General features: G+C 43.0%; 1 protein-coding gene across 4 annotated transcripts in view; it reads left to right on the top strand.

Annotated features, from left to right (window-relative positions):
- Positions 1–5,703: 5,703 nt before the first annotated feature.
- Positions 5,704–19,466, top strand: part of Klhl24 (kelch-like family member 24) — a 33,947-nt gene continuing 20,184 nt past the window's right edge. The window contains exons 1-4 of one of the 4 annotated variants that reach the window (XM_087576067.1): positions 5,717–5,810; positions 11,094–11,156; positions 11,639–11,746; positions 15,337–16,317. In XM_087576067.1, the coding sequence (XP_087432193.1) occupies positions 15,398–16,317 (920 nt within the window). In that variant the 5' untranslated portion in view covers positions 5,717–5,810; positions 11,094–11,156; positions 11,639–11,746; positions 15,337–15,397. 4 annotated transcript variants of the gene reach the window in all.

The raw sequence follows: 19,466 nt of genomic DNA, 5'->3' as shown, positions 1-19,466 counted from the left end.
GTAGGGGCAGAAACACACTTTCATACACCTTTAGGGGTCAGGACTCTCATTGGGTGTTCAGAGGGCGAGCTTGTGTTTGTTCATTTGTTTTGTTTTTGATTAAATTGGCTTTAGTGTAACAACATCTACAGATCAGCTGTTTATTGCTTCATTGTAGTTTCCCAAAACATTTTTTAAGATTTATTAATTTATTATATACAAGTACACTGTAGCTGTCTTCAGACACACCAGAAGAGGGCATCAGATCTCCTTCAAGATGGTTGTGAGCCACCATGTGGTTTCTGGATTTGAACTCAGGACTTCTGGAAGAGTAGTCAGTGCTCTTAACCACTGAGCCATCTCTCCAGCCCCCAAAAACATTTTAAATTATAGTTTTCAGAAGGGATATTGAAAGCCTATTTCCATGATACTAATGTATCAGTCCATGATACTAGTGAATCAATCCATGATACTAGTGTATCAGATTACCTTTCTTCCAGCTATTTATGATCTTTCTCAATATTTCTAAATACAGTCTAGTTTTATGATAAATTATATTTCCCCACCTGAAAGAGTAAACCCTCTTCCCCACAATATCCTTTGTGCAAGAAGGAATGTATAATATAGAATAACAAGTCTAAAGAGGATCCTCTGAACCCTGGGTACCTGAAGGTGGGCACATGTCTACAAAACCAGCACATGGGACTGAGGGAGGAGGAGTGCTGAGTTTTAAGATCAGCCTAACAATAAAATAAATGAAGACTATTTTAAAAGCCAGGCAAGGTGGCTCATGTCTATAACCCCAGCACTTGAGAAGCTGAGACAAGAGAATTGCCACAAGTTTAATGCCAGCCTGGGCTTCATAGTGAGTTCAAGGTCAGCCTAGGCTACAGAGAGCAACTCCATCTCAGTATCAAAACCAAACAAACAAAATAGGATCCTGAGAGGCAAGTTTCATAAAACCTTTGTCCTCTAGCCATCCGATGCTTACATTTACCTTGAGTTGCACCTATAGTTAGCATATGCTTATTTCCGTGAATTCTTTTAGCTTTCATTTCTGAGTTTCTTCCTTAAAACTTGCTTTTCCAAGTCAGTATAAGAGATAGTACATCTCTTTTAACTGTCCCTTTACTTTCTTCTTTATAACTCCTGTTCCTAAAGTACAGGACAAATCATAGAAGGAAGAAACTATATAAGAGGAGCTAGAAAGGTGGCTTAGTAGTTAAGACCATGCAGTGTCCTTGCAGGGGACCAGGGTAGGTTCTAGCACTTGCCTTGGACTAGGGGATCCTCTGCCTTCTTCCTGGCCTCTGTGGGCCCCAGCACTAATGTGGTACACATGCAGATCCTCAGGCACATAAATGTATACGTAATGAATTAGTGAGAGAAAGAATGCTGCTGACCATTCCTGATTGTTGTTAAATACTCAGTATATCCCAAGTACTGCACATCTGCTTTTTTTTCTTATTTAATCCTCATAAGTATGCAAATTAGACACTTTTAGCTTAATTTTATTTTTATATTTTAAGTGTTTTTATATTTTAAATATCTATTTTTTGGTTTGGTTAGGGTCTTGCTATGTAATCTAGGCTGGCCTCAAACTCCCGATTTTCCCGTCTCGACCTCCTCAGAACTGAGATTAAAAGTGTGAACCGCCACTCCCAGACTTATCCTCATTTTGAAGTTGAGAAAATAGTGAGTACTAAGATTCAAAACCAAACCTCTGACTATATAGCAGGACTGCAAACACCGAGTATACAACTGACAAAGTGCTGGGCTTACGTAATGGGATAACAAAAGCAACATGACGGACGTAGGGTGAGCTCTGGGCTATCTGGTGTGGGAACTTTCTGAGATCTCTAGGAGAACTTCAAAGAGGTTGTGCTCCTTCAGGTGGATGCCTAGACAGAGCCTCTCATGAGCACAGCATCAGCTGAGGTGACAGAATGAGTCCTGGGTCTGGAGGCTGCTGCTCAAGCTTTAATCATCACAGTTTCTGAAGGAAGTTGGTGAGACTTTTCAAGAACAGAAGGGGAGGCCCTTCTTGTTTAGCTCCTCTCCTTCATGATAGCTGCAGGATTCATGGAATGACTGTCGTCTAAGCAATCAAAGGACTACAAGTGGACAAGACAAATTCTTAGAATCTGTTGGGATCTTCAAGGGGAGGAGTGCCAAGCATAACAGGTCAAGCCGAAGTCCATACATGCCTTTACAGGGCATTGGAGCAAGAGTCTGGAGCCAGGAACATGAATCTATACAGACTCTGTGGTGGTTTGAATGAAAATGACTCCTATAGACTCATACATTTGAATGCTTGGTCCTTAGTTAGTGGAACTATTTGTAAAGGATTAGGAGGTGTGGCCTTGTTGGAGGAAAGGAGGGCTTTGAAGTTTCAAAACCCAAGCCAGAGCCACCCAGGCAATTAATTATTCAGAGTTTCCACACATACACTCCTCTCTCTGCCTGCAACTTGCAGATCAGATATGAGCTCTTAGCTACTTTCCCAGCACCCTGCCTAGCTTGCCTGCCACCATATCCCCTGCCATGATGATCATGAATCAAGCTTCTAAAACTGTAAGGAAGTTCTCAAAGTACGGCAGCTCACAACTGTCTATAACTGTAGTCCCGTGGGATCCGATGCCCTCTTCTCGTGTGCAGGCATACATTCAGACAAAACACCCATATACCTAAGACATAAACAAATAACCCTTTTTAAAAATAAGAATGAATAACGGCAGAGGGAGATAACATCATCAAACTGGGCACTCACACGTCCCGGAGAAACCAACTGGGGAAGTTGAGGCGGTCAGTCAGCGGGAGTTCCAGTCAGCCGGAGTTCCAGCGTCAGCCTCTATCCATGAATGAGCTTCCTGTGGCTGAACTTCCAACTTCTTTTTCCCACTCTTAACCTCTCTTGGAAGTGACTCACTTTCTAGCTGTTTTCAAGGGCACAATGATTCTTATGTTTTACTTTCGGGCTGTTTTTACTGTTCTCTTCTCTCCCTGCCACAGAGTCAGGGAACTTCATCCTCAGATAAGGGACCTCGGAGGACACTTTAGACAAACATCCGTGGGCCCGAGTTGGGAGGGAAGGAACACCACTTCCAGTGCCAGCTTCTTGGTAAGCTCAAACAGCGCAAAGCAATTTACCAATGCAAGCAACCCTGGTTCCATCTGCAGCACCGCATAGGCTGGGCACGGCAGCGTATCCTCATAATCCTAGTGCTCAAAGTGCTGCCTTCAGGAGGCAGAACGGTCAGAAGTTCAATGCTGTCCTCAGCTATGTTGCCATTAGAGCCCATGCCTTCTGAGTGCCGGACCCCAAGCTGCCATCAAGGCACAGCATATCCAACCCCACTATCATCTACAAGTTAAAGGTTATTTGACTGCTGGCATATTTCGTGGGTCACATTAACCAAGCCATCCCTCCCTACCCATAGAAAGAGTGACCTCGTGACCTTGTATAGTCCAAGTTACATAAGCCCTATTATTCTGCCTTGTTCATTTAGCATAGGCCACATATCAACTAAGCCAACTTCTTACAATGTAAGATGCTCCTTACTCAGAAATCTTTAAGAGTACACACCTTGCTTCTTACCTTGAATGAAACCAAGGTTCTAACTTTGGGCTCTACTGCTTGCTGCATCATTAATAAAATGCCTGCCTGAAAAATGAATGGGTTCAGCATCTCTCTCTCTCTCTCTCAAACCCCACCTTCCAAAAAAAAACCCTATCGATAGTGAGTTGGAGGTCAGCCTCAGAAAGGCCCTGTTTTGAAACCTAAATAGGGGCTGGGGATTTAGCTCAGTGGTAGAGCGCTTACCTAGGAAGCGCAAGGCCCTGGGTTCGGTCCCCAGCTCCGGAAAAAAAGAGCCAAAAAAAAAAAAAATGAAACCTAAATAGAGGACTTGAAGTGGTGGGCCCATTGGTTTTTTTTGTTTTGTTTTGTTTTTTTCCCCAGGGCTGGGGATTGAACCCAGGACCTTGCGCTTCCTTGGCACCTTGTGCTTCCTAGGCAAGTGCTCTACCACTGAGCCAAATCCCCAACCCCGGTGGGCCCATTGTTAAAAACGCTGGTTTCTAGGTTAAAGCACTGGCTGTTTTACTAGAAGATGAAGTCCAGAATCCCAGCGTCCTACACGGTGGCTCACACCCTCTGTAACTAACTCCAGTTCTAGGGAAATCTGGTGCCCTCTTCTGGCCTGCATGGGCACTGCATCCAGGCACATGGTACACAGACCCAGATACAGGCAGAACACACTTACATTTAAAAAATAAATAAGGGGTTGGGGATTTAGCTCAGTGGTAGAGCGCTTGCCTAGCAAGCGCAAGGCCCTGGGTTCGGTCCCCAGCTCCGAAAAATAGAAAATAAAAAAAAATAAATAAATAAAAAAAAATAAGTAAATAGAACTGGAGATGTGACTTAATGGCCAAGAGCACTTATTGCTCTAGCTGAAGTTCGTCTCCCAGCACCCACATCAGGTAGCTAGCTCCCAACTGCAGCTCCAGGGGGATCCAAGAACTCTTGACCTTTACCAGCATCTGCGTTCAGATAGCCAATACAGACACACATATACAAAGGATAAAAAAAAACAATTAAAAAGAAAACAATTTACAAAGGAATCCTAGATACTGTTCCTTCAAGTTAAGTATCTTGTTTAAATCAATTTGGAGAGAAGGGAGAGGAAGGAAAAAGAAGGGAGGAGGGGGGAGAAGGGGAGAAGCGGAAGGGAAGTGAGGAGAGAATATGAAAATACATCTTGTCTTGACAAGATACAACCAAAGGTAAGGATTCTCAAAGCTGATAGCACCAACTGGTCAAGCCAGTGTGGCAAGCAGTTTTATTGCGGGCCTAGCCGCGAGCTTTAGAAAAGTCAAAGAAAAGTTTCCCCTCCTACAGGAAGTACGCAATAGGCATTTTTAAAGGTAATTAGGACAGTAAAGGAGGCCTAAAAGCTTATCAAATGGCCTGCCTGTTAACGCTCCTCATACCTCTACCTTGTGGCAACACACCTTCCTTTTAACTGAGGCACAGCTGTCTTAATGACCTGCAGACGGAAGAAATACATGGTAACTTTTATCAGAAGCCAGAACTAACCAAACGTTTTCTTTTTTCTTTTTTCTTTTCAAACTGTTTCAAGAGTAGAGGACGATCACCCTTGAAAAGGAATCTCCTAGAAACAAAACGTCTTGAAAAAGATTCCATGTGCCTCGGAAAATAAAGGTTTGTTACAATTTTTGTTCGACTCCTGGGTCAGATTAAGACAAAAAAGGTGACGTAGGCTCTAATAGCGACCTTGACAGATTTACAAAGAAAGCATACTCTACACTATACTGGAAGCCAGGCTTCTTTCTAGTACATTCCACCTCTCAGGCCCTCTGATTTCTCAAGTATGTTAGAAAGTGTTAATTAAAACAAACAAGCCTAAGGTCGGCTAAGTCCTGGTCTTGTGCTTTGACTTTGGGATGTAAAGGGCTCTTTGAAGATAATCAACATACCACTAGGGCCTTGGTCAAGATGCATTCCTTTAACCTGATTCTACCTTAAATAAATGTTTGGAATTAGCAGCCAGGGGTTGGGTTTCGCCCTCTAGCGGAACCTAGGTGGCTTGAGAGCCCACTGGCAGTAAGAACTACATCTCCCAAGGTGCTCCGGGAAGGGGGACTGCCTCCCCCCCCCATTGGCCAAGGGTGGGTGACGCTAAGTGTTTTGGCCCGACGGTCACATGTTTCCTTTGTTATGAGCGAGACTGGTGGTGGCTCCAGGAGACAGCGGCGCTGCAGGGACCGCGGGGGTCGCCGCTCGTGCCGCTTCCAGCCTGCGCCGAGAGGTACCAGGGTGGCCGCTTTAGGCGGCTTGCGACTGCGGCGCTGATCCCCCGCACCGGCGGGAGGGAGGCGAGGCCCGGGGCTGCCAGAAACCCGGTGCGGCCTCGGGCGTGGGGACCCGGCAGGAAGGAGCCCCGCAGCAGCGATGGGTTTCGGGTAGAAGCGTCTGGAGTGCTACGGCCTGGGACCTGACGTTTCCGTTGGGTGTCCGTGGGTGCTGTCGCCGAGCACGGATAAGGATCGGGGTGCTGGGGCCACAGCAGCCTGCGGGGTTGCGAAACACGCGGGGCGTGGTCACCTGACCGTTACCCGCCCCCGCTGAGCCTTTGTTTACCGGGAGCACGGCCTCGGGCGGTCCCGGGGGAGCCCCCTCCCGGCTGCCCGCTTCCTTCTCCGTGGGCCTTTGCTTATTTTAGTTCCCAATGTTCCCGCCCCCAAATCCTGAAAACCGGAGGCCAAGATCATTCGAGCGGCCGGGATTGGGCGCTGCAGTCGGGATGGTCCGGCGGGTTCCGCGTTTTTATTGGCAGGGGATGGTAGGTGGGTGGCTCGTGCCGGGCAGTCCCGCCCTCGCCTGAAGGTGACCTGGAGGACGCGGGTGCAGTCAGAGGGGAGCAGCGGGGAGTGGGGGGGCGGGGGGGATGGGTAGGAGGGGGCGTGCCCCGCGGAAGCAGGGGGCTAACCCGGAGTTGCTGGCATAGAGCGTGCAGTGACTGGACAGCGCTCAAAGTGAGGTGCTGCGAACTTGCCCTTGCCTGCTCTGTCCAGCCTTTGGTGAACCACAGGGCCACGTTGGAGAAGCTTCAGCTTCAGCTCTACCGGATTTTAGTCATAAGTCAGTTTTTTTTTTTTTTTTTCTGTTAGTGTTCTCAGCTGACATCTGGCAGGTGGTTGATAACGGTTTGGTGTTTTGTTTTTCTTTATTAGGATTTGATATCCAACCCTTGCTACTTAAGATTTAAACAGTGGCTTTTACCTTTAAAAAAAAAAAAGATAATTTGAGGTTATTCACCTAAAAGTTTTTTGGTTTTGGATTTTTAAGTGAGCTTTCTTAGTTTCCCCTGATTGGAGATTTCCAGCGCACACAGTTTAGTGTATTATATTAGTCTTCCAGAGAGTTCAGATGTTTCTGAGAAGTGAGTTGAAGGTGTGATTGGAAAACTGTACATTAAGATCACTGAAAGCCCAGTCATTTCCAGCCAGAGGATATTAAAGGTGGTTTTCCAAAGCTCTTCAGCTCAGGGTGCAGTTAGATTTTGTCATTTTATCGCAGAAAAGTTGAGCTTCCAAAGTGAAGCAGGTATTACTGGTACACAGCCTTAATATACTTTTAAAAGATTCCGTGTGGGTGTTTCACCAGCCTGTATCCACCACCTGCATTTGGTGTCAAAAAAGGCCAGAAGAGAGGTCAGATTTCCTGGAACTGAAGTTCTAGATGGCTCAGGTTGTCAGCTGCCTTGTTGGTGCTGGGATCCAAACCTGGGTCCTGTGCAAGAGCACTGCTAAATCATCGCTCCAGCCCCTCTTAAAAATTCAAGTACTGATGACTGTGTTAAAATAAGAAGCCGGCTGGTCAGAACACATAGTCACTGGTATACTGAGGTTATTAAGTAGATCTTAATATATACATACATAATATATATATTATATGTACATATATACAAATGCAATCCAGTATGCTTTAATACAAACTACCATTTGATAAGTCGAGTTTCTTTAAACAAAGCCTGTGACCTAGCCTCTAAACAGGAAGAAGAAAACAATATTCTGAGAGCTATCGGTTATATCTTAGACTTTCCTGGCTCTCTTCCAGATTGCTAAAACCTTAATGCTTTTTCAGTGTGCTCTTTTAACTTCCTTGTTTTCCTGCCGTTTCATTAAGAGTCAGAGGTCAAGCCTTTGGAAAATAAATACTTAGCAAATATGTTGCAGTATTTATTCTTGTATGTACTTTACTCTTACCTGGAAATTTTAGGACAGCTCTCTTATCAAATATGTAGGTGTGGACTCAGTAATGAAAAAAATGTCAATGAAATGTCCTCAGAAGCATTTATACAAAAAATGATTTCATTTCTGTTGTGACTGCAACAATGATACTAGACAGCTGGATGTTTTTAACAGTTCTGTTCTTCACGCTATAAATACTCCCATAAGCTCAACAAGCTGAATCCCCTGTGGGTAGTTCCAGTTATTTGAGAGACTAAGGAGTTCAAGACCAGCCTGGGCAACACAGACTTGGGGGGTGGGGGGCCAACAACAGAATAGCTAATTACCTTCAAGAGTTGTAATTCTTCCAGGACAACACGTGCTTGCGCATGCACTCGGTCTCTCTGTCTCTCTCGCCCCCCCCCCCCAATACTGAGGACTGAACCCAGGACCTTCACACATGTTAACCACTGAGTTCTCCTTAGGTGGCTAAAGAGAATGAAAACCCTATTACTGAAAACCCTATATTGCCTATAACTGGGGTGGGATCTGGAGTTTTCACCAAGTCTGAACTATACAGGAAGACTCTGTCTCAAACCAAAGGGATTAGATTTTGTTGGCATTTCTAAAAATATTTCTGAATAAAAATCATTGACTTCCACGTGTTTTTGTATATTAAAAGGCCATTTAGAATCCCAGGTCACAGGTCATTTTATAGGCACCGTAGCTGGTTTTGTTGTAATAAGCCAAAACTAGTTTTGGTAGCAGAAAAGTAACTGTCAGAATTCTGTTTCTTCCTCTCATTCATAGCAGGAACTTGTTTTATAGTCCTGGCTGACCTGGTGCTTGCTATGTAACTTAGAATAGTCTCTGATTCACAGTGGTCCTCCTGCTTCAGCTTCGAGAGAGCTGAAGTTGCCAGTGTTCTCTTTCTTGTTTTGCTAGGCCTTTTATTTTTACATAAAAATGCAGTAAGGATATGGGTGTGGATAGAATTGTTCCATGCCAGGTCTAGTAAAGAGCATAAGTCAGGCAAAGCCTTTTCAGGCCGTAAAAATGCCTGAAATTTATATATTTTTGTAAATTTTTATATCTTATATAAGTTTCATATTTTATATAACCTTGTAAAATGTATACAAATATGTAAAAGCCTGCTTGGTTTAGCATAGTACTTTTGTAAAAGATTTAGTCCATTGGAAGCGTGTGCTACCATTGTTATACATTATCATTAGGTCTTTAAAGATGCGTCTCCTAATTAACCCTTTCTTGTTTTTTGCTTTATCCGTGGTTCAGTTTGATAAAATGTAGTGTGGAGTATGACAGCATGGATGGTTGGCACATTGTTAGGGACTATAATAGCACAATGCCATTTATTTTTTGTGTTCTCATCTTTGTAAGGCCCTCGTTGGTCCATACTGTATGTCTGTAGCCTCTTTGTAGAGGATTCTTTTAAAGGAAAACAAAGCTTTTGTGTTGCTAGATTGTAAACCATACCTTATATAGCGCTTCCTGCCTTTGTACCTTGACCACCTCTGTTTCCTGCACTTTACCTCGTCAGATCTTCAGGATTACCTGAGTAGTCATTCTGTACCTTTAATCCCAAAGGCAAGCAGATCTCTGTATGTTATAGGCCAGCCTGGTTTACACCAGGTATCCTGGTTCCAGGGCTACTTAGAGAAACCCTGTCTCAAACAGAAACCAAATAACAATTTAAAGAAAAGAAAAAAGTGGGCTGGAAAGATGGCTCAGTGGTTAAGAACACTGACTGCTCTTCCAGAGGTCCTGAGTTCAAATCCCAGCACCCACATGGTGGCTCACAACCATCTGTTATGGGCTCTGATGCCCTCTTCTGGTCTGTCTTAGGGCAGTATGACAGGGTACTCACATACATACAATAAATAAATAAATCTTTTTTTAAAAAAAGGAAAGGAAAAAGCATAAGTATTACTTAAAAGTCCTGCAGAAAATGCTGGACGAGTTGTTTTCTATTTCCAGGGGTATAATTCTACACCAAACACAGAATGAGAGGCTCTGTTCGCATTTGTGCTTGAGATTTCTGCTACAGAAATGCTGAGAATTTGGATCCGTTTTAGTGTTAATCTTGGGTTCTTGTTTGATTCTAGTCTTAGCCAACCCTATACTATCTAAAATTGATTTCGGAACTAACCTTTACTACCCTGGTGTCAAGACAGTAGTGAGACTCTCTTACTAAGGACTGGTAAAGAATACTTACTTAGGTAGGACTAACCATCGCCTGACTTACCAAGATCCAATATTCTTCATCAAGTATACACCTAAATTATAAATTAGACTGCCTAATGAAAGTAAGGAAATATATAAGATAATATTCATGTCCTAATCTTAGCTTACTCTGGGTATAAAGATGTAAATATAGGTATTTTGGGTTTTTTGTTTTGTTTTAAGTTGGTTACTTATATTTGGTTTTAATATCGACTTTTGAATCTGCCTAAACTTAAGAATGTACAAGTTCTCTTTACAGATCAGACACCAGAACCAACCAGTTGAAGTTAAATGTCATTGCTATTCTATGTACTACTCTAAATCCTGGTGTGTACATTTAAACATTCTTCTCCATCTCCTACACACAAACACACAAACATGTACATTTACACATAAACACATGCATGCATGACACTTGTACACATACACACACACACCCAGATACGCATGCACAATAGCTCACAGAGAGAGATTGTGCTGAATTAGTTGTGTAGACATTATAAGGCACAGTAAAACAGAAGGATTATGTATTACAGTTATTTGATAAGTTTGAAGGTTTTATATAAAGATGTATATGATAAAGGCTTAAAAGTAGGTGAGGCTTTTCTCTGTTTTTTTCTTTTTTTGACTCTGAGACTTCTCAAATTGATTCCATAGTTATGTGTAGTACAGAATGAATAAACTTTGGTCATGTTTGGTTTTGATATCAACTTTGAATCTGACTAAACTTAACACATCAACTCTTAGAGTAACTTAAGTCTATCAAATCTGAATGAAATGTAGTTTGTAGGCATTCTTAAAATAGTCAAAGTGGGGCTGGAGAGGTGGCTCAGCGGTTAAGAGCACTGATTGCTCTTCCAGAGGTCCTGAGTTCAAATCCCAGCAACCACATGGTGGCTCACAACCATCTGTAATGGAATCCTCACCTTGTGTGTTGAAGACAGTGACAGTGTACTCATAAGATAAATAAACAGATCTTTTTTTAAAAAAAAAAAAGTCAAAGTGGAATTATAACCGGGTACACTTTTCATCTCACCATCAAATTTAGCTTAACCATTTCTTACTAATGCACTTGAGCTGATAGCATCTGATTTACATGTCACTGTTCTCTATTTTAGGTGTGAAAATTTAAATAACCTGAGTACTTTGCCTGGGGCTTTGGTCAAACAAATGCTGAGAAGGTATATTTATATTTGTTGGCTGTGTAAACATCATTACTAGTTTAAACCATTTCGTTTCTCTAACCTGGGGTCATTTGGTGCTGGTGTGAATAACAGTGGCCAGTTCTGTCTAAGACAGACTCAGGCTGTGTGCTGTGTGCTGAGGCACACTTGTAATCCCAGCACTCAGGAAATGGGGCTACGTTTTTAACTAGTGCTAGTTTATTTGTAAAAACAATAGATAAGTAAAACTTTATTTGTAGAAATGGGAAAACGATGACTGGTTAGTTATATATGGAAGACTGAAAGTTAAACTTTGAAAGCATATCATACTGTAAAATGACTCTGCAAATCATTTACCCTGTGACAAGTAGTAAGAATTTGTATTTGGTTCTGTTGTGGAAGGCTGGTTGATGGAGTGTTCTTAGAAAGCTCAGAGATAGCAAGGGGTTCTTTGTTCTATTTTGATCTTTTGTAATTTTAGTTTTGTTTTTGTTTTTGAGACAAAGTTTTCATGTACGCATGGTTGTCTTGGAACTTGCTCTGTAGACCAGGCTGGCCTCAAACTCAGAGATCCACCTGCCTCTGCCCACCAAGTGCTGGGATTAAAGGTGAGTGCCACCACTGCCTAACAAGAAGCAAGTTTTAATCAACCTCTATGTTCCCAAATTTACCTAATAATTCCATACATTGGCCTAGCTACAGAAAGCAGGCACATGTTTTCCTATAGGTGTCAAGGAAGTTCAAATGTGTATGGAGCCCACAAGGTCTGGTCGGTGAGGGGTTTTTTTTCTTAAGGTGGTTTTGTTGTCTTAAGGCTGGTTGGTTGGTTTGAGTGATTTGTTTTGATTTTTAGACAATAGATTCTAAGTCAGGCTGGCCTCAGACCTTCAGCCATCTTCCTCTGACTCATCAGGGCTAACATTGTAGGCATACATTGACATGCCCATCTTCGAGAGGTTTCTGTTGTCAACACCAGTAGTCATATCACTAATTAAGGTCCTAATTGTTTATGTGAATTTTTTGATCCTGAAATACAGAGGTGATGATAATGATGATGATAAACTAGGTAAGCTAATACAAAGAATACATCCTTGTTTTTTTGGATGCTTGATTTGGGACACCTGACTTAACTAATTTAACCATAATTTGAATCTAGTCTAGTGAAGATTCAAATATGAATTCCTTTCCCTGTCATAACCCTTTTTCTGTGTATGTTTGTTTTGAGACAGGGTCTCATGTATCCCAAGCTAGTATAGAACTCACTCTCTAGCTCAGGATGACCTTGAACTTGTGATGCTCATGCCTGCCAGGGACCAGCCTCAGCTTGGTTGGGAGTGAGAAAGGGGTGTTTGGGAGCAGCAAAAGAACAGCTTGAAGTCAGTCGTGGGTGCAACCTGACAGCTCTGTGTTCTGTTTGAACTGGCTTTCCAGACAGCTAACCTCTTGCATACCAAGCCCCGCCTTCATTATTTACATAACAATTCAGTCATTTACCTAGGGACCCTTTTGATTATCCCTCAAATCAGCATTTTATGGTCGTAGCCCCTTGATTCTTAGAAAAAGACAGAAAGTACATTTTTTCTAACATAGCAAATGTATTTAGAAATCTGCCTGCCTTTTTAAGCGTAGACAATAAGCTAGCAAGGTAGGATCCAGGTCTGAGATTACCATTCCCACCACCCCTGGACCTAAATTCTATCTGTCCCAGGCTGACCTTGAACTCAGAAATCTTTCTGATAAGCTGGTTCATTAGTGTCCTGCCTTTGTTCTTTTAGGTTCATGAAGCCCCTCATACAATTTATATTGCATCCTTATATTTTGCATAGTTGAGAAATTATACATTCTTGAACTCATGTTTCAGAGTTCTTTCCCACAGACTTACAGGCTATCCTGAAGGTCACAGCATTTACCATTTTGCTGAGGAACACATTCTCAGCTCCTGAACTCATGCTGTTTCTAATTATCATGGAGTCACTAACCATAACAGGAAGAACATTCCCCAAAGGAGGGATATGAAAATATGTACATTATTATACAAACAAGCCTCATGGAGACCCAAGTCTTGCTGACTCTGTACCAGGGGCAGAGAACCATTCCATGGCCGTGCAGGACTCAGCACCTGCCACTGCCACAGGATGCCTACAGGATGCCACAGGACGCCTACAGGATGCCTACAGGATGCTTGCAGGCTTATACCTCCATGCTTGTTGATCTGGACCTCGCCGTCCTCATTCTTAGAGGACATCAAAGAACATTATATTCTTTAGTTATTTTAGGACTATTAAGTGCTAAAAATTTAGGTTAGAGAGGAATCTAATTTGGCATTCTGTTTATGCTACTGCATATTGTCATTTCATGGTTTTTGCTCTATTGAACTCTTTTAAAGACTGGATGTATTAGCAAGATAGCCTGTTTTAAGCCCCTCCCCCAGATAAAGTGGATTACAATATTAACCCACCTAAGGATAGAAAGAAGGAGGCAGAGGTGTTTGTTTATTACCTGTTTTTGTGCTGGTTGGTTTTTTGTTTGGGGAGTTTTGTCGTTGATTTTCAACTTGACACAAGCAAGAGTTATTTGGGGAACTTCAGTTGAGAAAATGCCTCCATTGAGTTGCTTGTAGTTGAATCTGTAGGATACATTTTTGATGATTGCCATAGGTGGACCCAGACCACATGGGGGCAGCACCATCCCTGGCAGGACAAGTGGTGCTGGGTTGCATAAGAAAGCAGTGGGCATGACATGGGATACAAGCCAGGAAACAGTACTTTATGCCCTCTGCTTCAGTCCCCCTCAAGTTCCTGCCCCGACTTCCTCAGTGATGGAGTGTAACCCTGAGAGTTTCAAGCAGAAATAAACCTTTTCCTCCTCAACCTGCTTTTGGTCATGGTGCTTATCATAGCAACAGTAACCCTAACGAATACAGTTTTCTCCAAACCTCCATAGTAAGTAGGTCGTACTGCGTTACAGTGTTAAATACAGCGTTGGTCAGACCCTGCTCTTGATCGCCACAGTCCTGTGTTGTTTGTTTACTATGCTGAAGGCACACATGTGCCACAGAATGTATCTGGATGTCAGAAATGAGTTACAGGAGCCAATTCTCTCCCCCTGCATTGGTTCTGGGCATCTAACTCAGGTTATCAGGCATGTGGACAAGGACCTAACCCACGGAGCTGTCTTAACCGCTCCCATCTGTAACTAAGAAACATGTCCCAATCCCTCAGAGAGTAACGAAAGGATTTAGTCACTCCACTGAAGAAGTTCTTTTCTGTTCTTTTAAGACAGGGTTTTACTTAGGTAACCTTGGCTGGCCTTGAACTCACTACATAGCCAACCATGACCTTGAACTCTTGAGTTTCCAAATATATACCATGGTTTATGTGATACCAATCCCAAGGCTTCATGCATACTAGGCAAACACTCTACCAACTGAGCTATGTCCCATTCATCTCTGTAATGAAATATTCTAAACTATCTAAAGATATACTGAGGTTTAGTTAAGGGCCTTTGGTTTGCTTTAAGTATTTTCTGTTAATATAACACTGAACATCTCTGTAAATAAATTATTCCACAAATTCCTGATTATTTCTTTGAGAAAATGGTGGAAAATAAGGCTGGTCATACAGTTTACGTATTTTAAAAGTACAATGATAGGTAAATTCTAGCATTGGTATACTAAGATAATAATTGTTTATGTTAAGATTCTGGCTGTAAGCCATGCCTGTGGGGTGTGCCTGTAACTCACAGCTCCCAGGAGACTGAGGCAGGAGGAGTTCCAGACCGTCCTGAGCTATGTAAGGAAGACCTTGTTTCAGATAAGCCAAAATCAGAGCTAACGGATGCGAGGGCAGTTCTGCATGCTCTTTTCTCTGTGCCATGTAGGACAGGTGGACACTGAGCATTAGGAAGACAGTGTTTAACCCTTTGAGCTGAGGACCACTCGAGTTCAAGGTCATGCTTATCTATGTAAGGTGTTCAAGACTAGTCTGATCTACATAGAGAACTCCAGCAGGCCAGCCAAGACTACATACAGACGGATACACTAGGATACTGCAAAGTAACTCTTATGTTCTAATCCTGCAAATGGAAATTTTTATCAGTTTTATTAAAATGAGCTAATATATATTGTAGAACATAATAATCATGTGACATATATATTCAAAAAAATGAAATTGTCTAAATATTTTTATTTTGTTTTTAGCTACATAAAGAAGATCCCTCGGAGCCATTTCTCAACAATTATATAGTCAACTGATGTAACAATGGTACTAATATTGGGACGCAGATTAAACAGAGAGGATCTTGGGGTGCGTGATTCCCCAGCAACCAAGCGTAAAGTTTTTGAAATGGACCCCAAATCTCTGACAGGTCATGAGTATTTTGACTTCTCTTCAGGATCATCCCATGCTGAAAACATCCTCCAGATATTTAATGAGTTCCGAGACAGCCGCTTATTCACAGATGTTATTATCTGTGTGGAAGGCAAAGAGTTCCCGTGCCATCGAGCTGTCCTCTCAGCCTGTAGCAGCTACTTCAGAGCCATGTTCTGTAATGACCACAGGGAGAGCCGAGAAATGCTGGTTGAGATCAACGGCATTTTAGCTGAAGCCATGGAGTGCTTTTTGCAGTACGTGTATACTGGGAAGGTGAAGATCACAACGGAGAATGTCCAGTATCTCTTTGAAACCTCCAGCCTCTTTCAGATAAGTGTTCTCCGTGATGCTTGCGCCAAGTTCTTAGAGGAGCAGCTTGATCCTTGCAACTGCTTGGGAATCCAGCGTTTCGCCGACACCCACTCACTCAAAACACTCTTCACAAAGTGCAAGACCTTTGCATTGCAGACTTTCGAGGATGTGTCCCAGCATGAAGAGTTTCTCGAGCTTGACAAAGATGAACTTATTGATTACATCTGTAGTGATGAACTTGTTATTGGTAAGGAAGAGATGGTTTTTGAGGCAGTCATGCGCTGGGTCTACCGAGCGGTTGATCTGCGAAGACCGCTGCTCCATGAGCTCCTGACGCATGTCAGGCTTCCTCTCTTGCACCCCAACTACTTTGTTCAGACAGTTGAGGTGGACCAGTTGATCCAGAATTCCCCTGAATGCTACCAGTTGTTGCACGAAGCAAGACGGTACCACATACTTGGCAATGAAATGATGTCCCCAAGGACTAGGCCACGCAGGTGAGAAGGTGCCTTACAAGTGCAGTTGTTGTAACGTTATTTTAAACTCCTGACCTCAGTCTCAGTGTACTCATTTGAGTGTGTGGCTTAGACGAGACATACGCAGTCGAAGGCTTATTTGGTGGTTTAGGGGTGTAGGTTAGTTTACAGAGGACTTACCTACATAAACTGGGCGTGGTGGCACATTCCTGTAATCTAGCACACAGACAGGTGGATGAGAGTTAAAGGTTATCTGCAGCTACTATGTAAATCTTTCATTTCCAGTCTGTACTTAATGTTGGTCTCAACTTTCAATGACGTTTTTAGTGTTTTGTATTTTAAGTGTATATATTAGGTAGCCTAGGCTGGCCTTAAAAATTTATGTAGACTGACACTGAACTCCTGATCCTCCTGCTTCTCCCTCCCAAGTACTTTATGTAAAATATAAATATGTATATGCCTTAATAATGATTTAAGATCATTATTATAGATTTATTTAGCAGGGTGTATCTGTATGGCTGCCCACTCCCCAGCATGTGTGTGGAGTTATTTTCTCCTCCTACCTTTACATGGTTCTGGGGATACAGTGGGCCCAGGCTGATGTGGTAGCACCTTTACCCACTGAGCCATCTTGTCAGCCTAGATTTACTTTTCCAATAAGATTTTTATGTGTATGAGTGTTTGTTTGCCTGCAGTAAATCTGTATACCATATACATGCATTACGCATAGAAGCCTAAAAAGGGCATTGAATTCTTCAGAACTAGACTTAAAGACAGTTGTTAGTCCCCGTGTGAGTGCTGGGAATTGAACCCAGGTTCTCTGGAAGAACAGCCAGTGTTCCTAACCCGTGAGCCATCTCATGAGCCCATTATCTGTCTTTCGTATGTATGAATGTTTTGACTGCATAAATGTAAGTGCACTGTGTGCATGTCTGGTGTGTCTTCACCCAGACTCTTTATTGATTATGGTAAAAGTGCATGACACAAAATTTACCATGAAACCCAATTTCAACCATACAGTTAGCATTGTTAGATATAATCAGCTTATTGTGGAAACAGCATTTATTTTTCTATTCTACCCCAATTTTCCTCTGAATTTAGTGAAACTGTTAAATGCAACACTTTTTTTTTCCTGTGTGCATATATGTGTGGCTACAAGAGCAGAGGACAACTTGCAGGAGTCAGTTCTCCTGCCTTGTGAGTCTAGGAATTGAGTCAGACTTGGCAGCAAGAGCTCTGTCCAGTGTGTCGTTGCCACAGCCTGTGTGTCCCTCCTAAAGCTGATGTCTAATCTGCATTAAACCAGTCTACCACCAAGCTTCGTCCCTGATAAAAGAAGTGGATAAAAAGGAAGTAGGGGCCTGAGGCTGTAGCTCAGGGCTTGACTGGGATGCCTGAAACCCTGGGTTGGGTCCCCAGCACCAGGTAAACCTGGGATAGAAGAACATATCTGTAATCCCTCCCGTCACTCGGGGGAAGGAAGGCTCTGGAGCTGAAGTGAATCCTCCCTGTATACCAAGTTCAGAGTCGAGTACAGAAGACTTTCTCAAACCAAAGCAAAAGCCACATGTGGTGGCACATGCCTGTAACCCTTAGCTGAAAAGGCAGAGAAACAAGATCACTTTGAGTTCAAGGTGACATGGTCTACATGGCAGGTTTTACACAGAGCAGAGCTAGATAGCAGAACTCCCCTGCTGGCCAAGCTTAAAAGAAGTAAGTGCGATACAGTATTCCGGTACAGAATGCATAAAAGACAGACAGACAGAGCTGGGGGATTCTGTATCCAGAGGGTGGATCTCTTACCAGGTTAAGGCACCTTCAGCTGGGGACCCGGATTCAAGCGCTGGGACCCCAGGGCTGGAAGGAGAGAGCCAAATACCAAAGATGGTCCTCTGCCTCCACGTACGCACCACAGCATGTACTAACCACACACATACTTACACACGTTAATAAATACATGTCCTAACCCATGTCCTAACCACACACATACTTACACACGTTAATAAATACATGTCCTAACCCATGTACTAACCCATGTACCAAAGATGGTCCTCTGCCTCCACGTACGCACCACAGCATGTACTAACCACACACATACTTACACACGTTAATAAATACATGTCCTAACCCATGTCCTAACCACACACATACTTACACATGTTAATAAATACATGAACCTGGGTGTGGTGCTGTGTACCTTTAATCCCAGCACTTGGGAGGCAGAGGCAGGAGGATCTCTGTATGCCAGCCCGGTCTATGTAGCAGGTTCCAGGACAGCCAGAATTACCTTGTTAAGTCTCACTGTAATTAAGACTGACAGATTCTCACCTTTTCCTCCCAAGTGCTGGGATTTTAGCATAGGGTTATACAGGCATGAGCCACCACGCCCCCTTTTGCTTTTGCTAAAGGGTCATAATTCATGCGGGAAGCCCAAAGTTCCTCACTGTCTTGAGAAAACTGAACAGCCTCAGGACAGCATAATCATCCTCTTTTCTAGAACTTTCTACATACAGAGTATCGCTCCAAAAGGGAAGTCACTCATTTTTTCCAAACCTACATTCTTGTGACAGGTAGAATGTTTTATACTTAGGGGGACCAATTAAGGTGTGGGGGTTTAAACACTAGGAAGAGCTAAGAGTTTGTAAGTTCATTGTCTTGCGGTTAGGCCCAGCAGTTAATTATATACATGAGTCCCAACTTGTAACACGTGCATGTGTTCATTCTTGTGGAAGTAGGTGCAGTATGCTGATGAAAGTCAAATGGGAGCCATGAGAGGAGAGGAGTTTCCATCAGGGTGTGGGGAGAGTAATAGAGTGCATGAAAGTGGGAGGAGCTGCTGGGTGGAGAGGATTGAGGTTGGAGGATCCACCAAAGTGAACGAAGCGTGATGAAAAGATCACCAAGACAGCCACTGTGTGTGCTGATTTACTTTTTATGTGGGTGGTTTGCCTGCATGCTTGTCTGTACACCATGTGGGTGCAGTTCCCTCAGTGGCCTCATGAGGGCATCGGATCCCCTTGGAACTAGAGTAATGGGCAGCATGAGCAGCCATGTGGATGCTGAAACCCAGGTCACCCTGAGGGAATCAAACCCAGGTCTTCTGAAAGAGCAGCAAGTTCACAGAGCTGCTAAGCCTGTCTCCAGCCCCTGATTTCTAATTTATTTTTATT

Source organism: Rattus norvegicus, chromosome 11, assembly GCF_021556685.1.
Source record: "Rattus norvegicus strain SHRSP/BbbUtx chromosome 11, alternate assembly SHRSP_T2T, whole genome shotgun sequence".
In the NCBI taxonomy this organism is placed as follows: Eukaryota; Metazoa; Chordata; class Mammalia; order Rodentia; family Muridae; genus Rattus; species Rattus norvegicus.
Note: the sequence above shows the minus strand (reverse complement) of the source record. Positions and strands in the feature narration are given on the sequence as shown.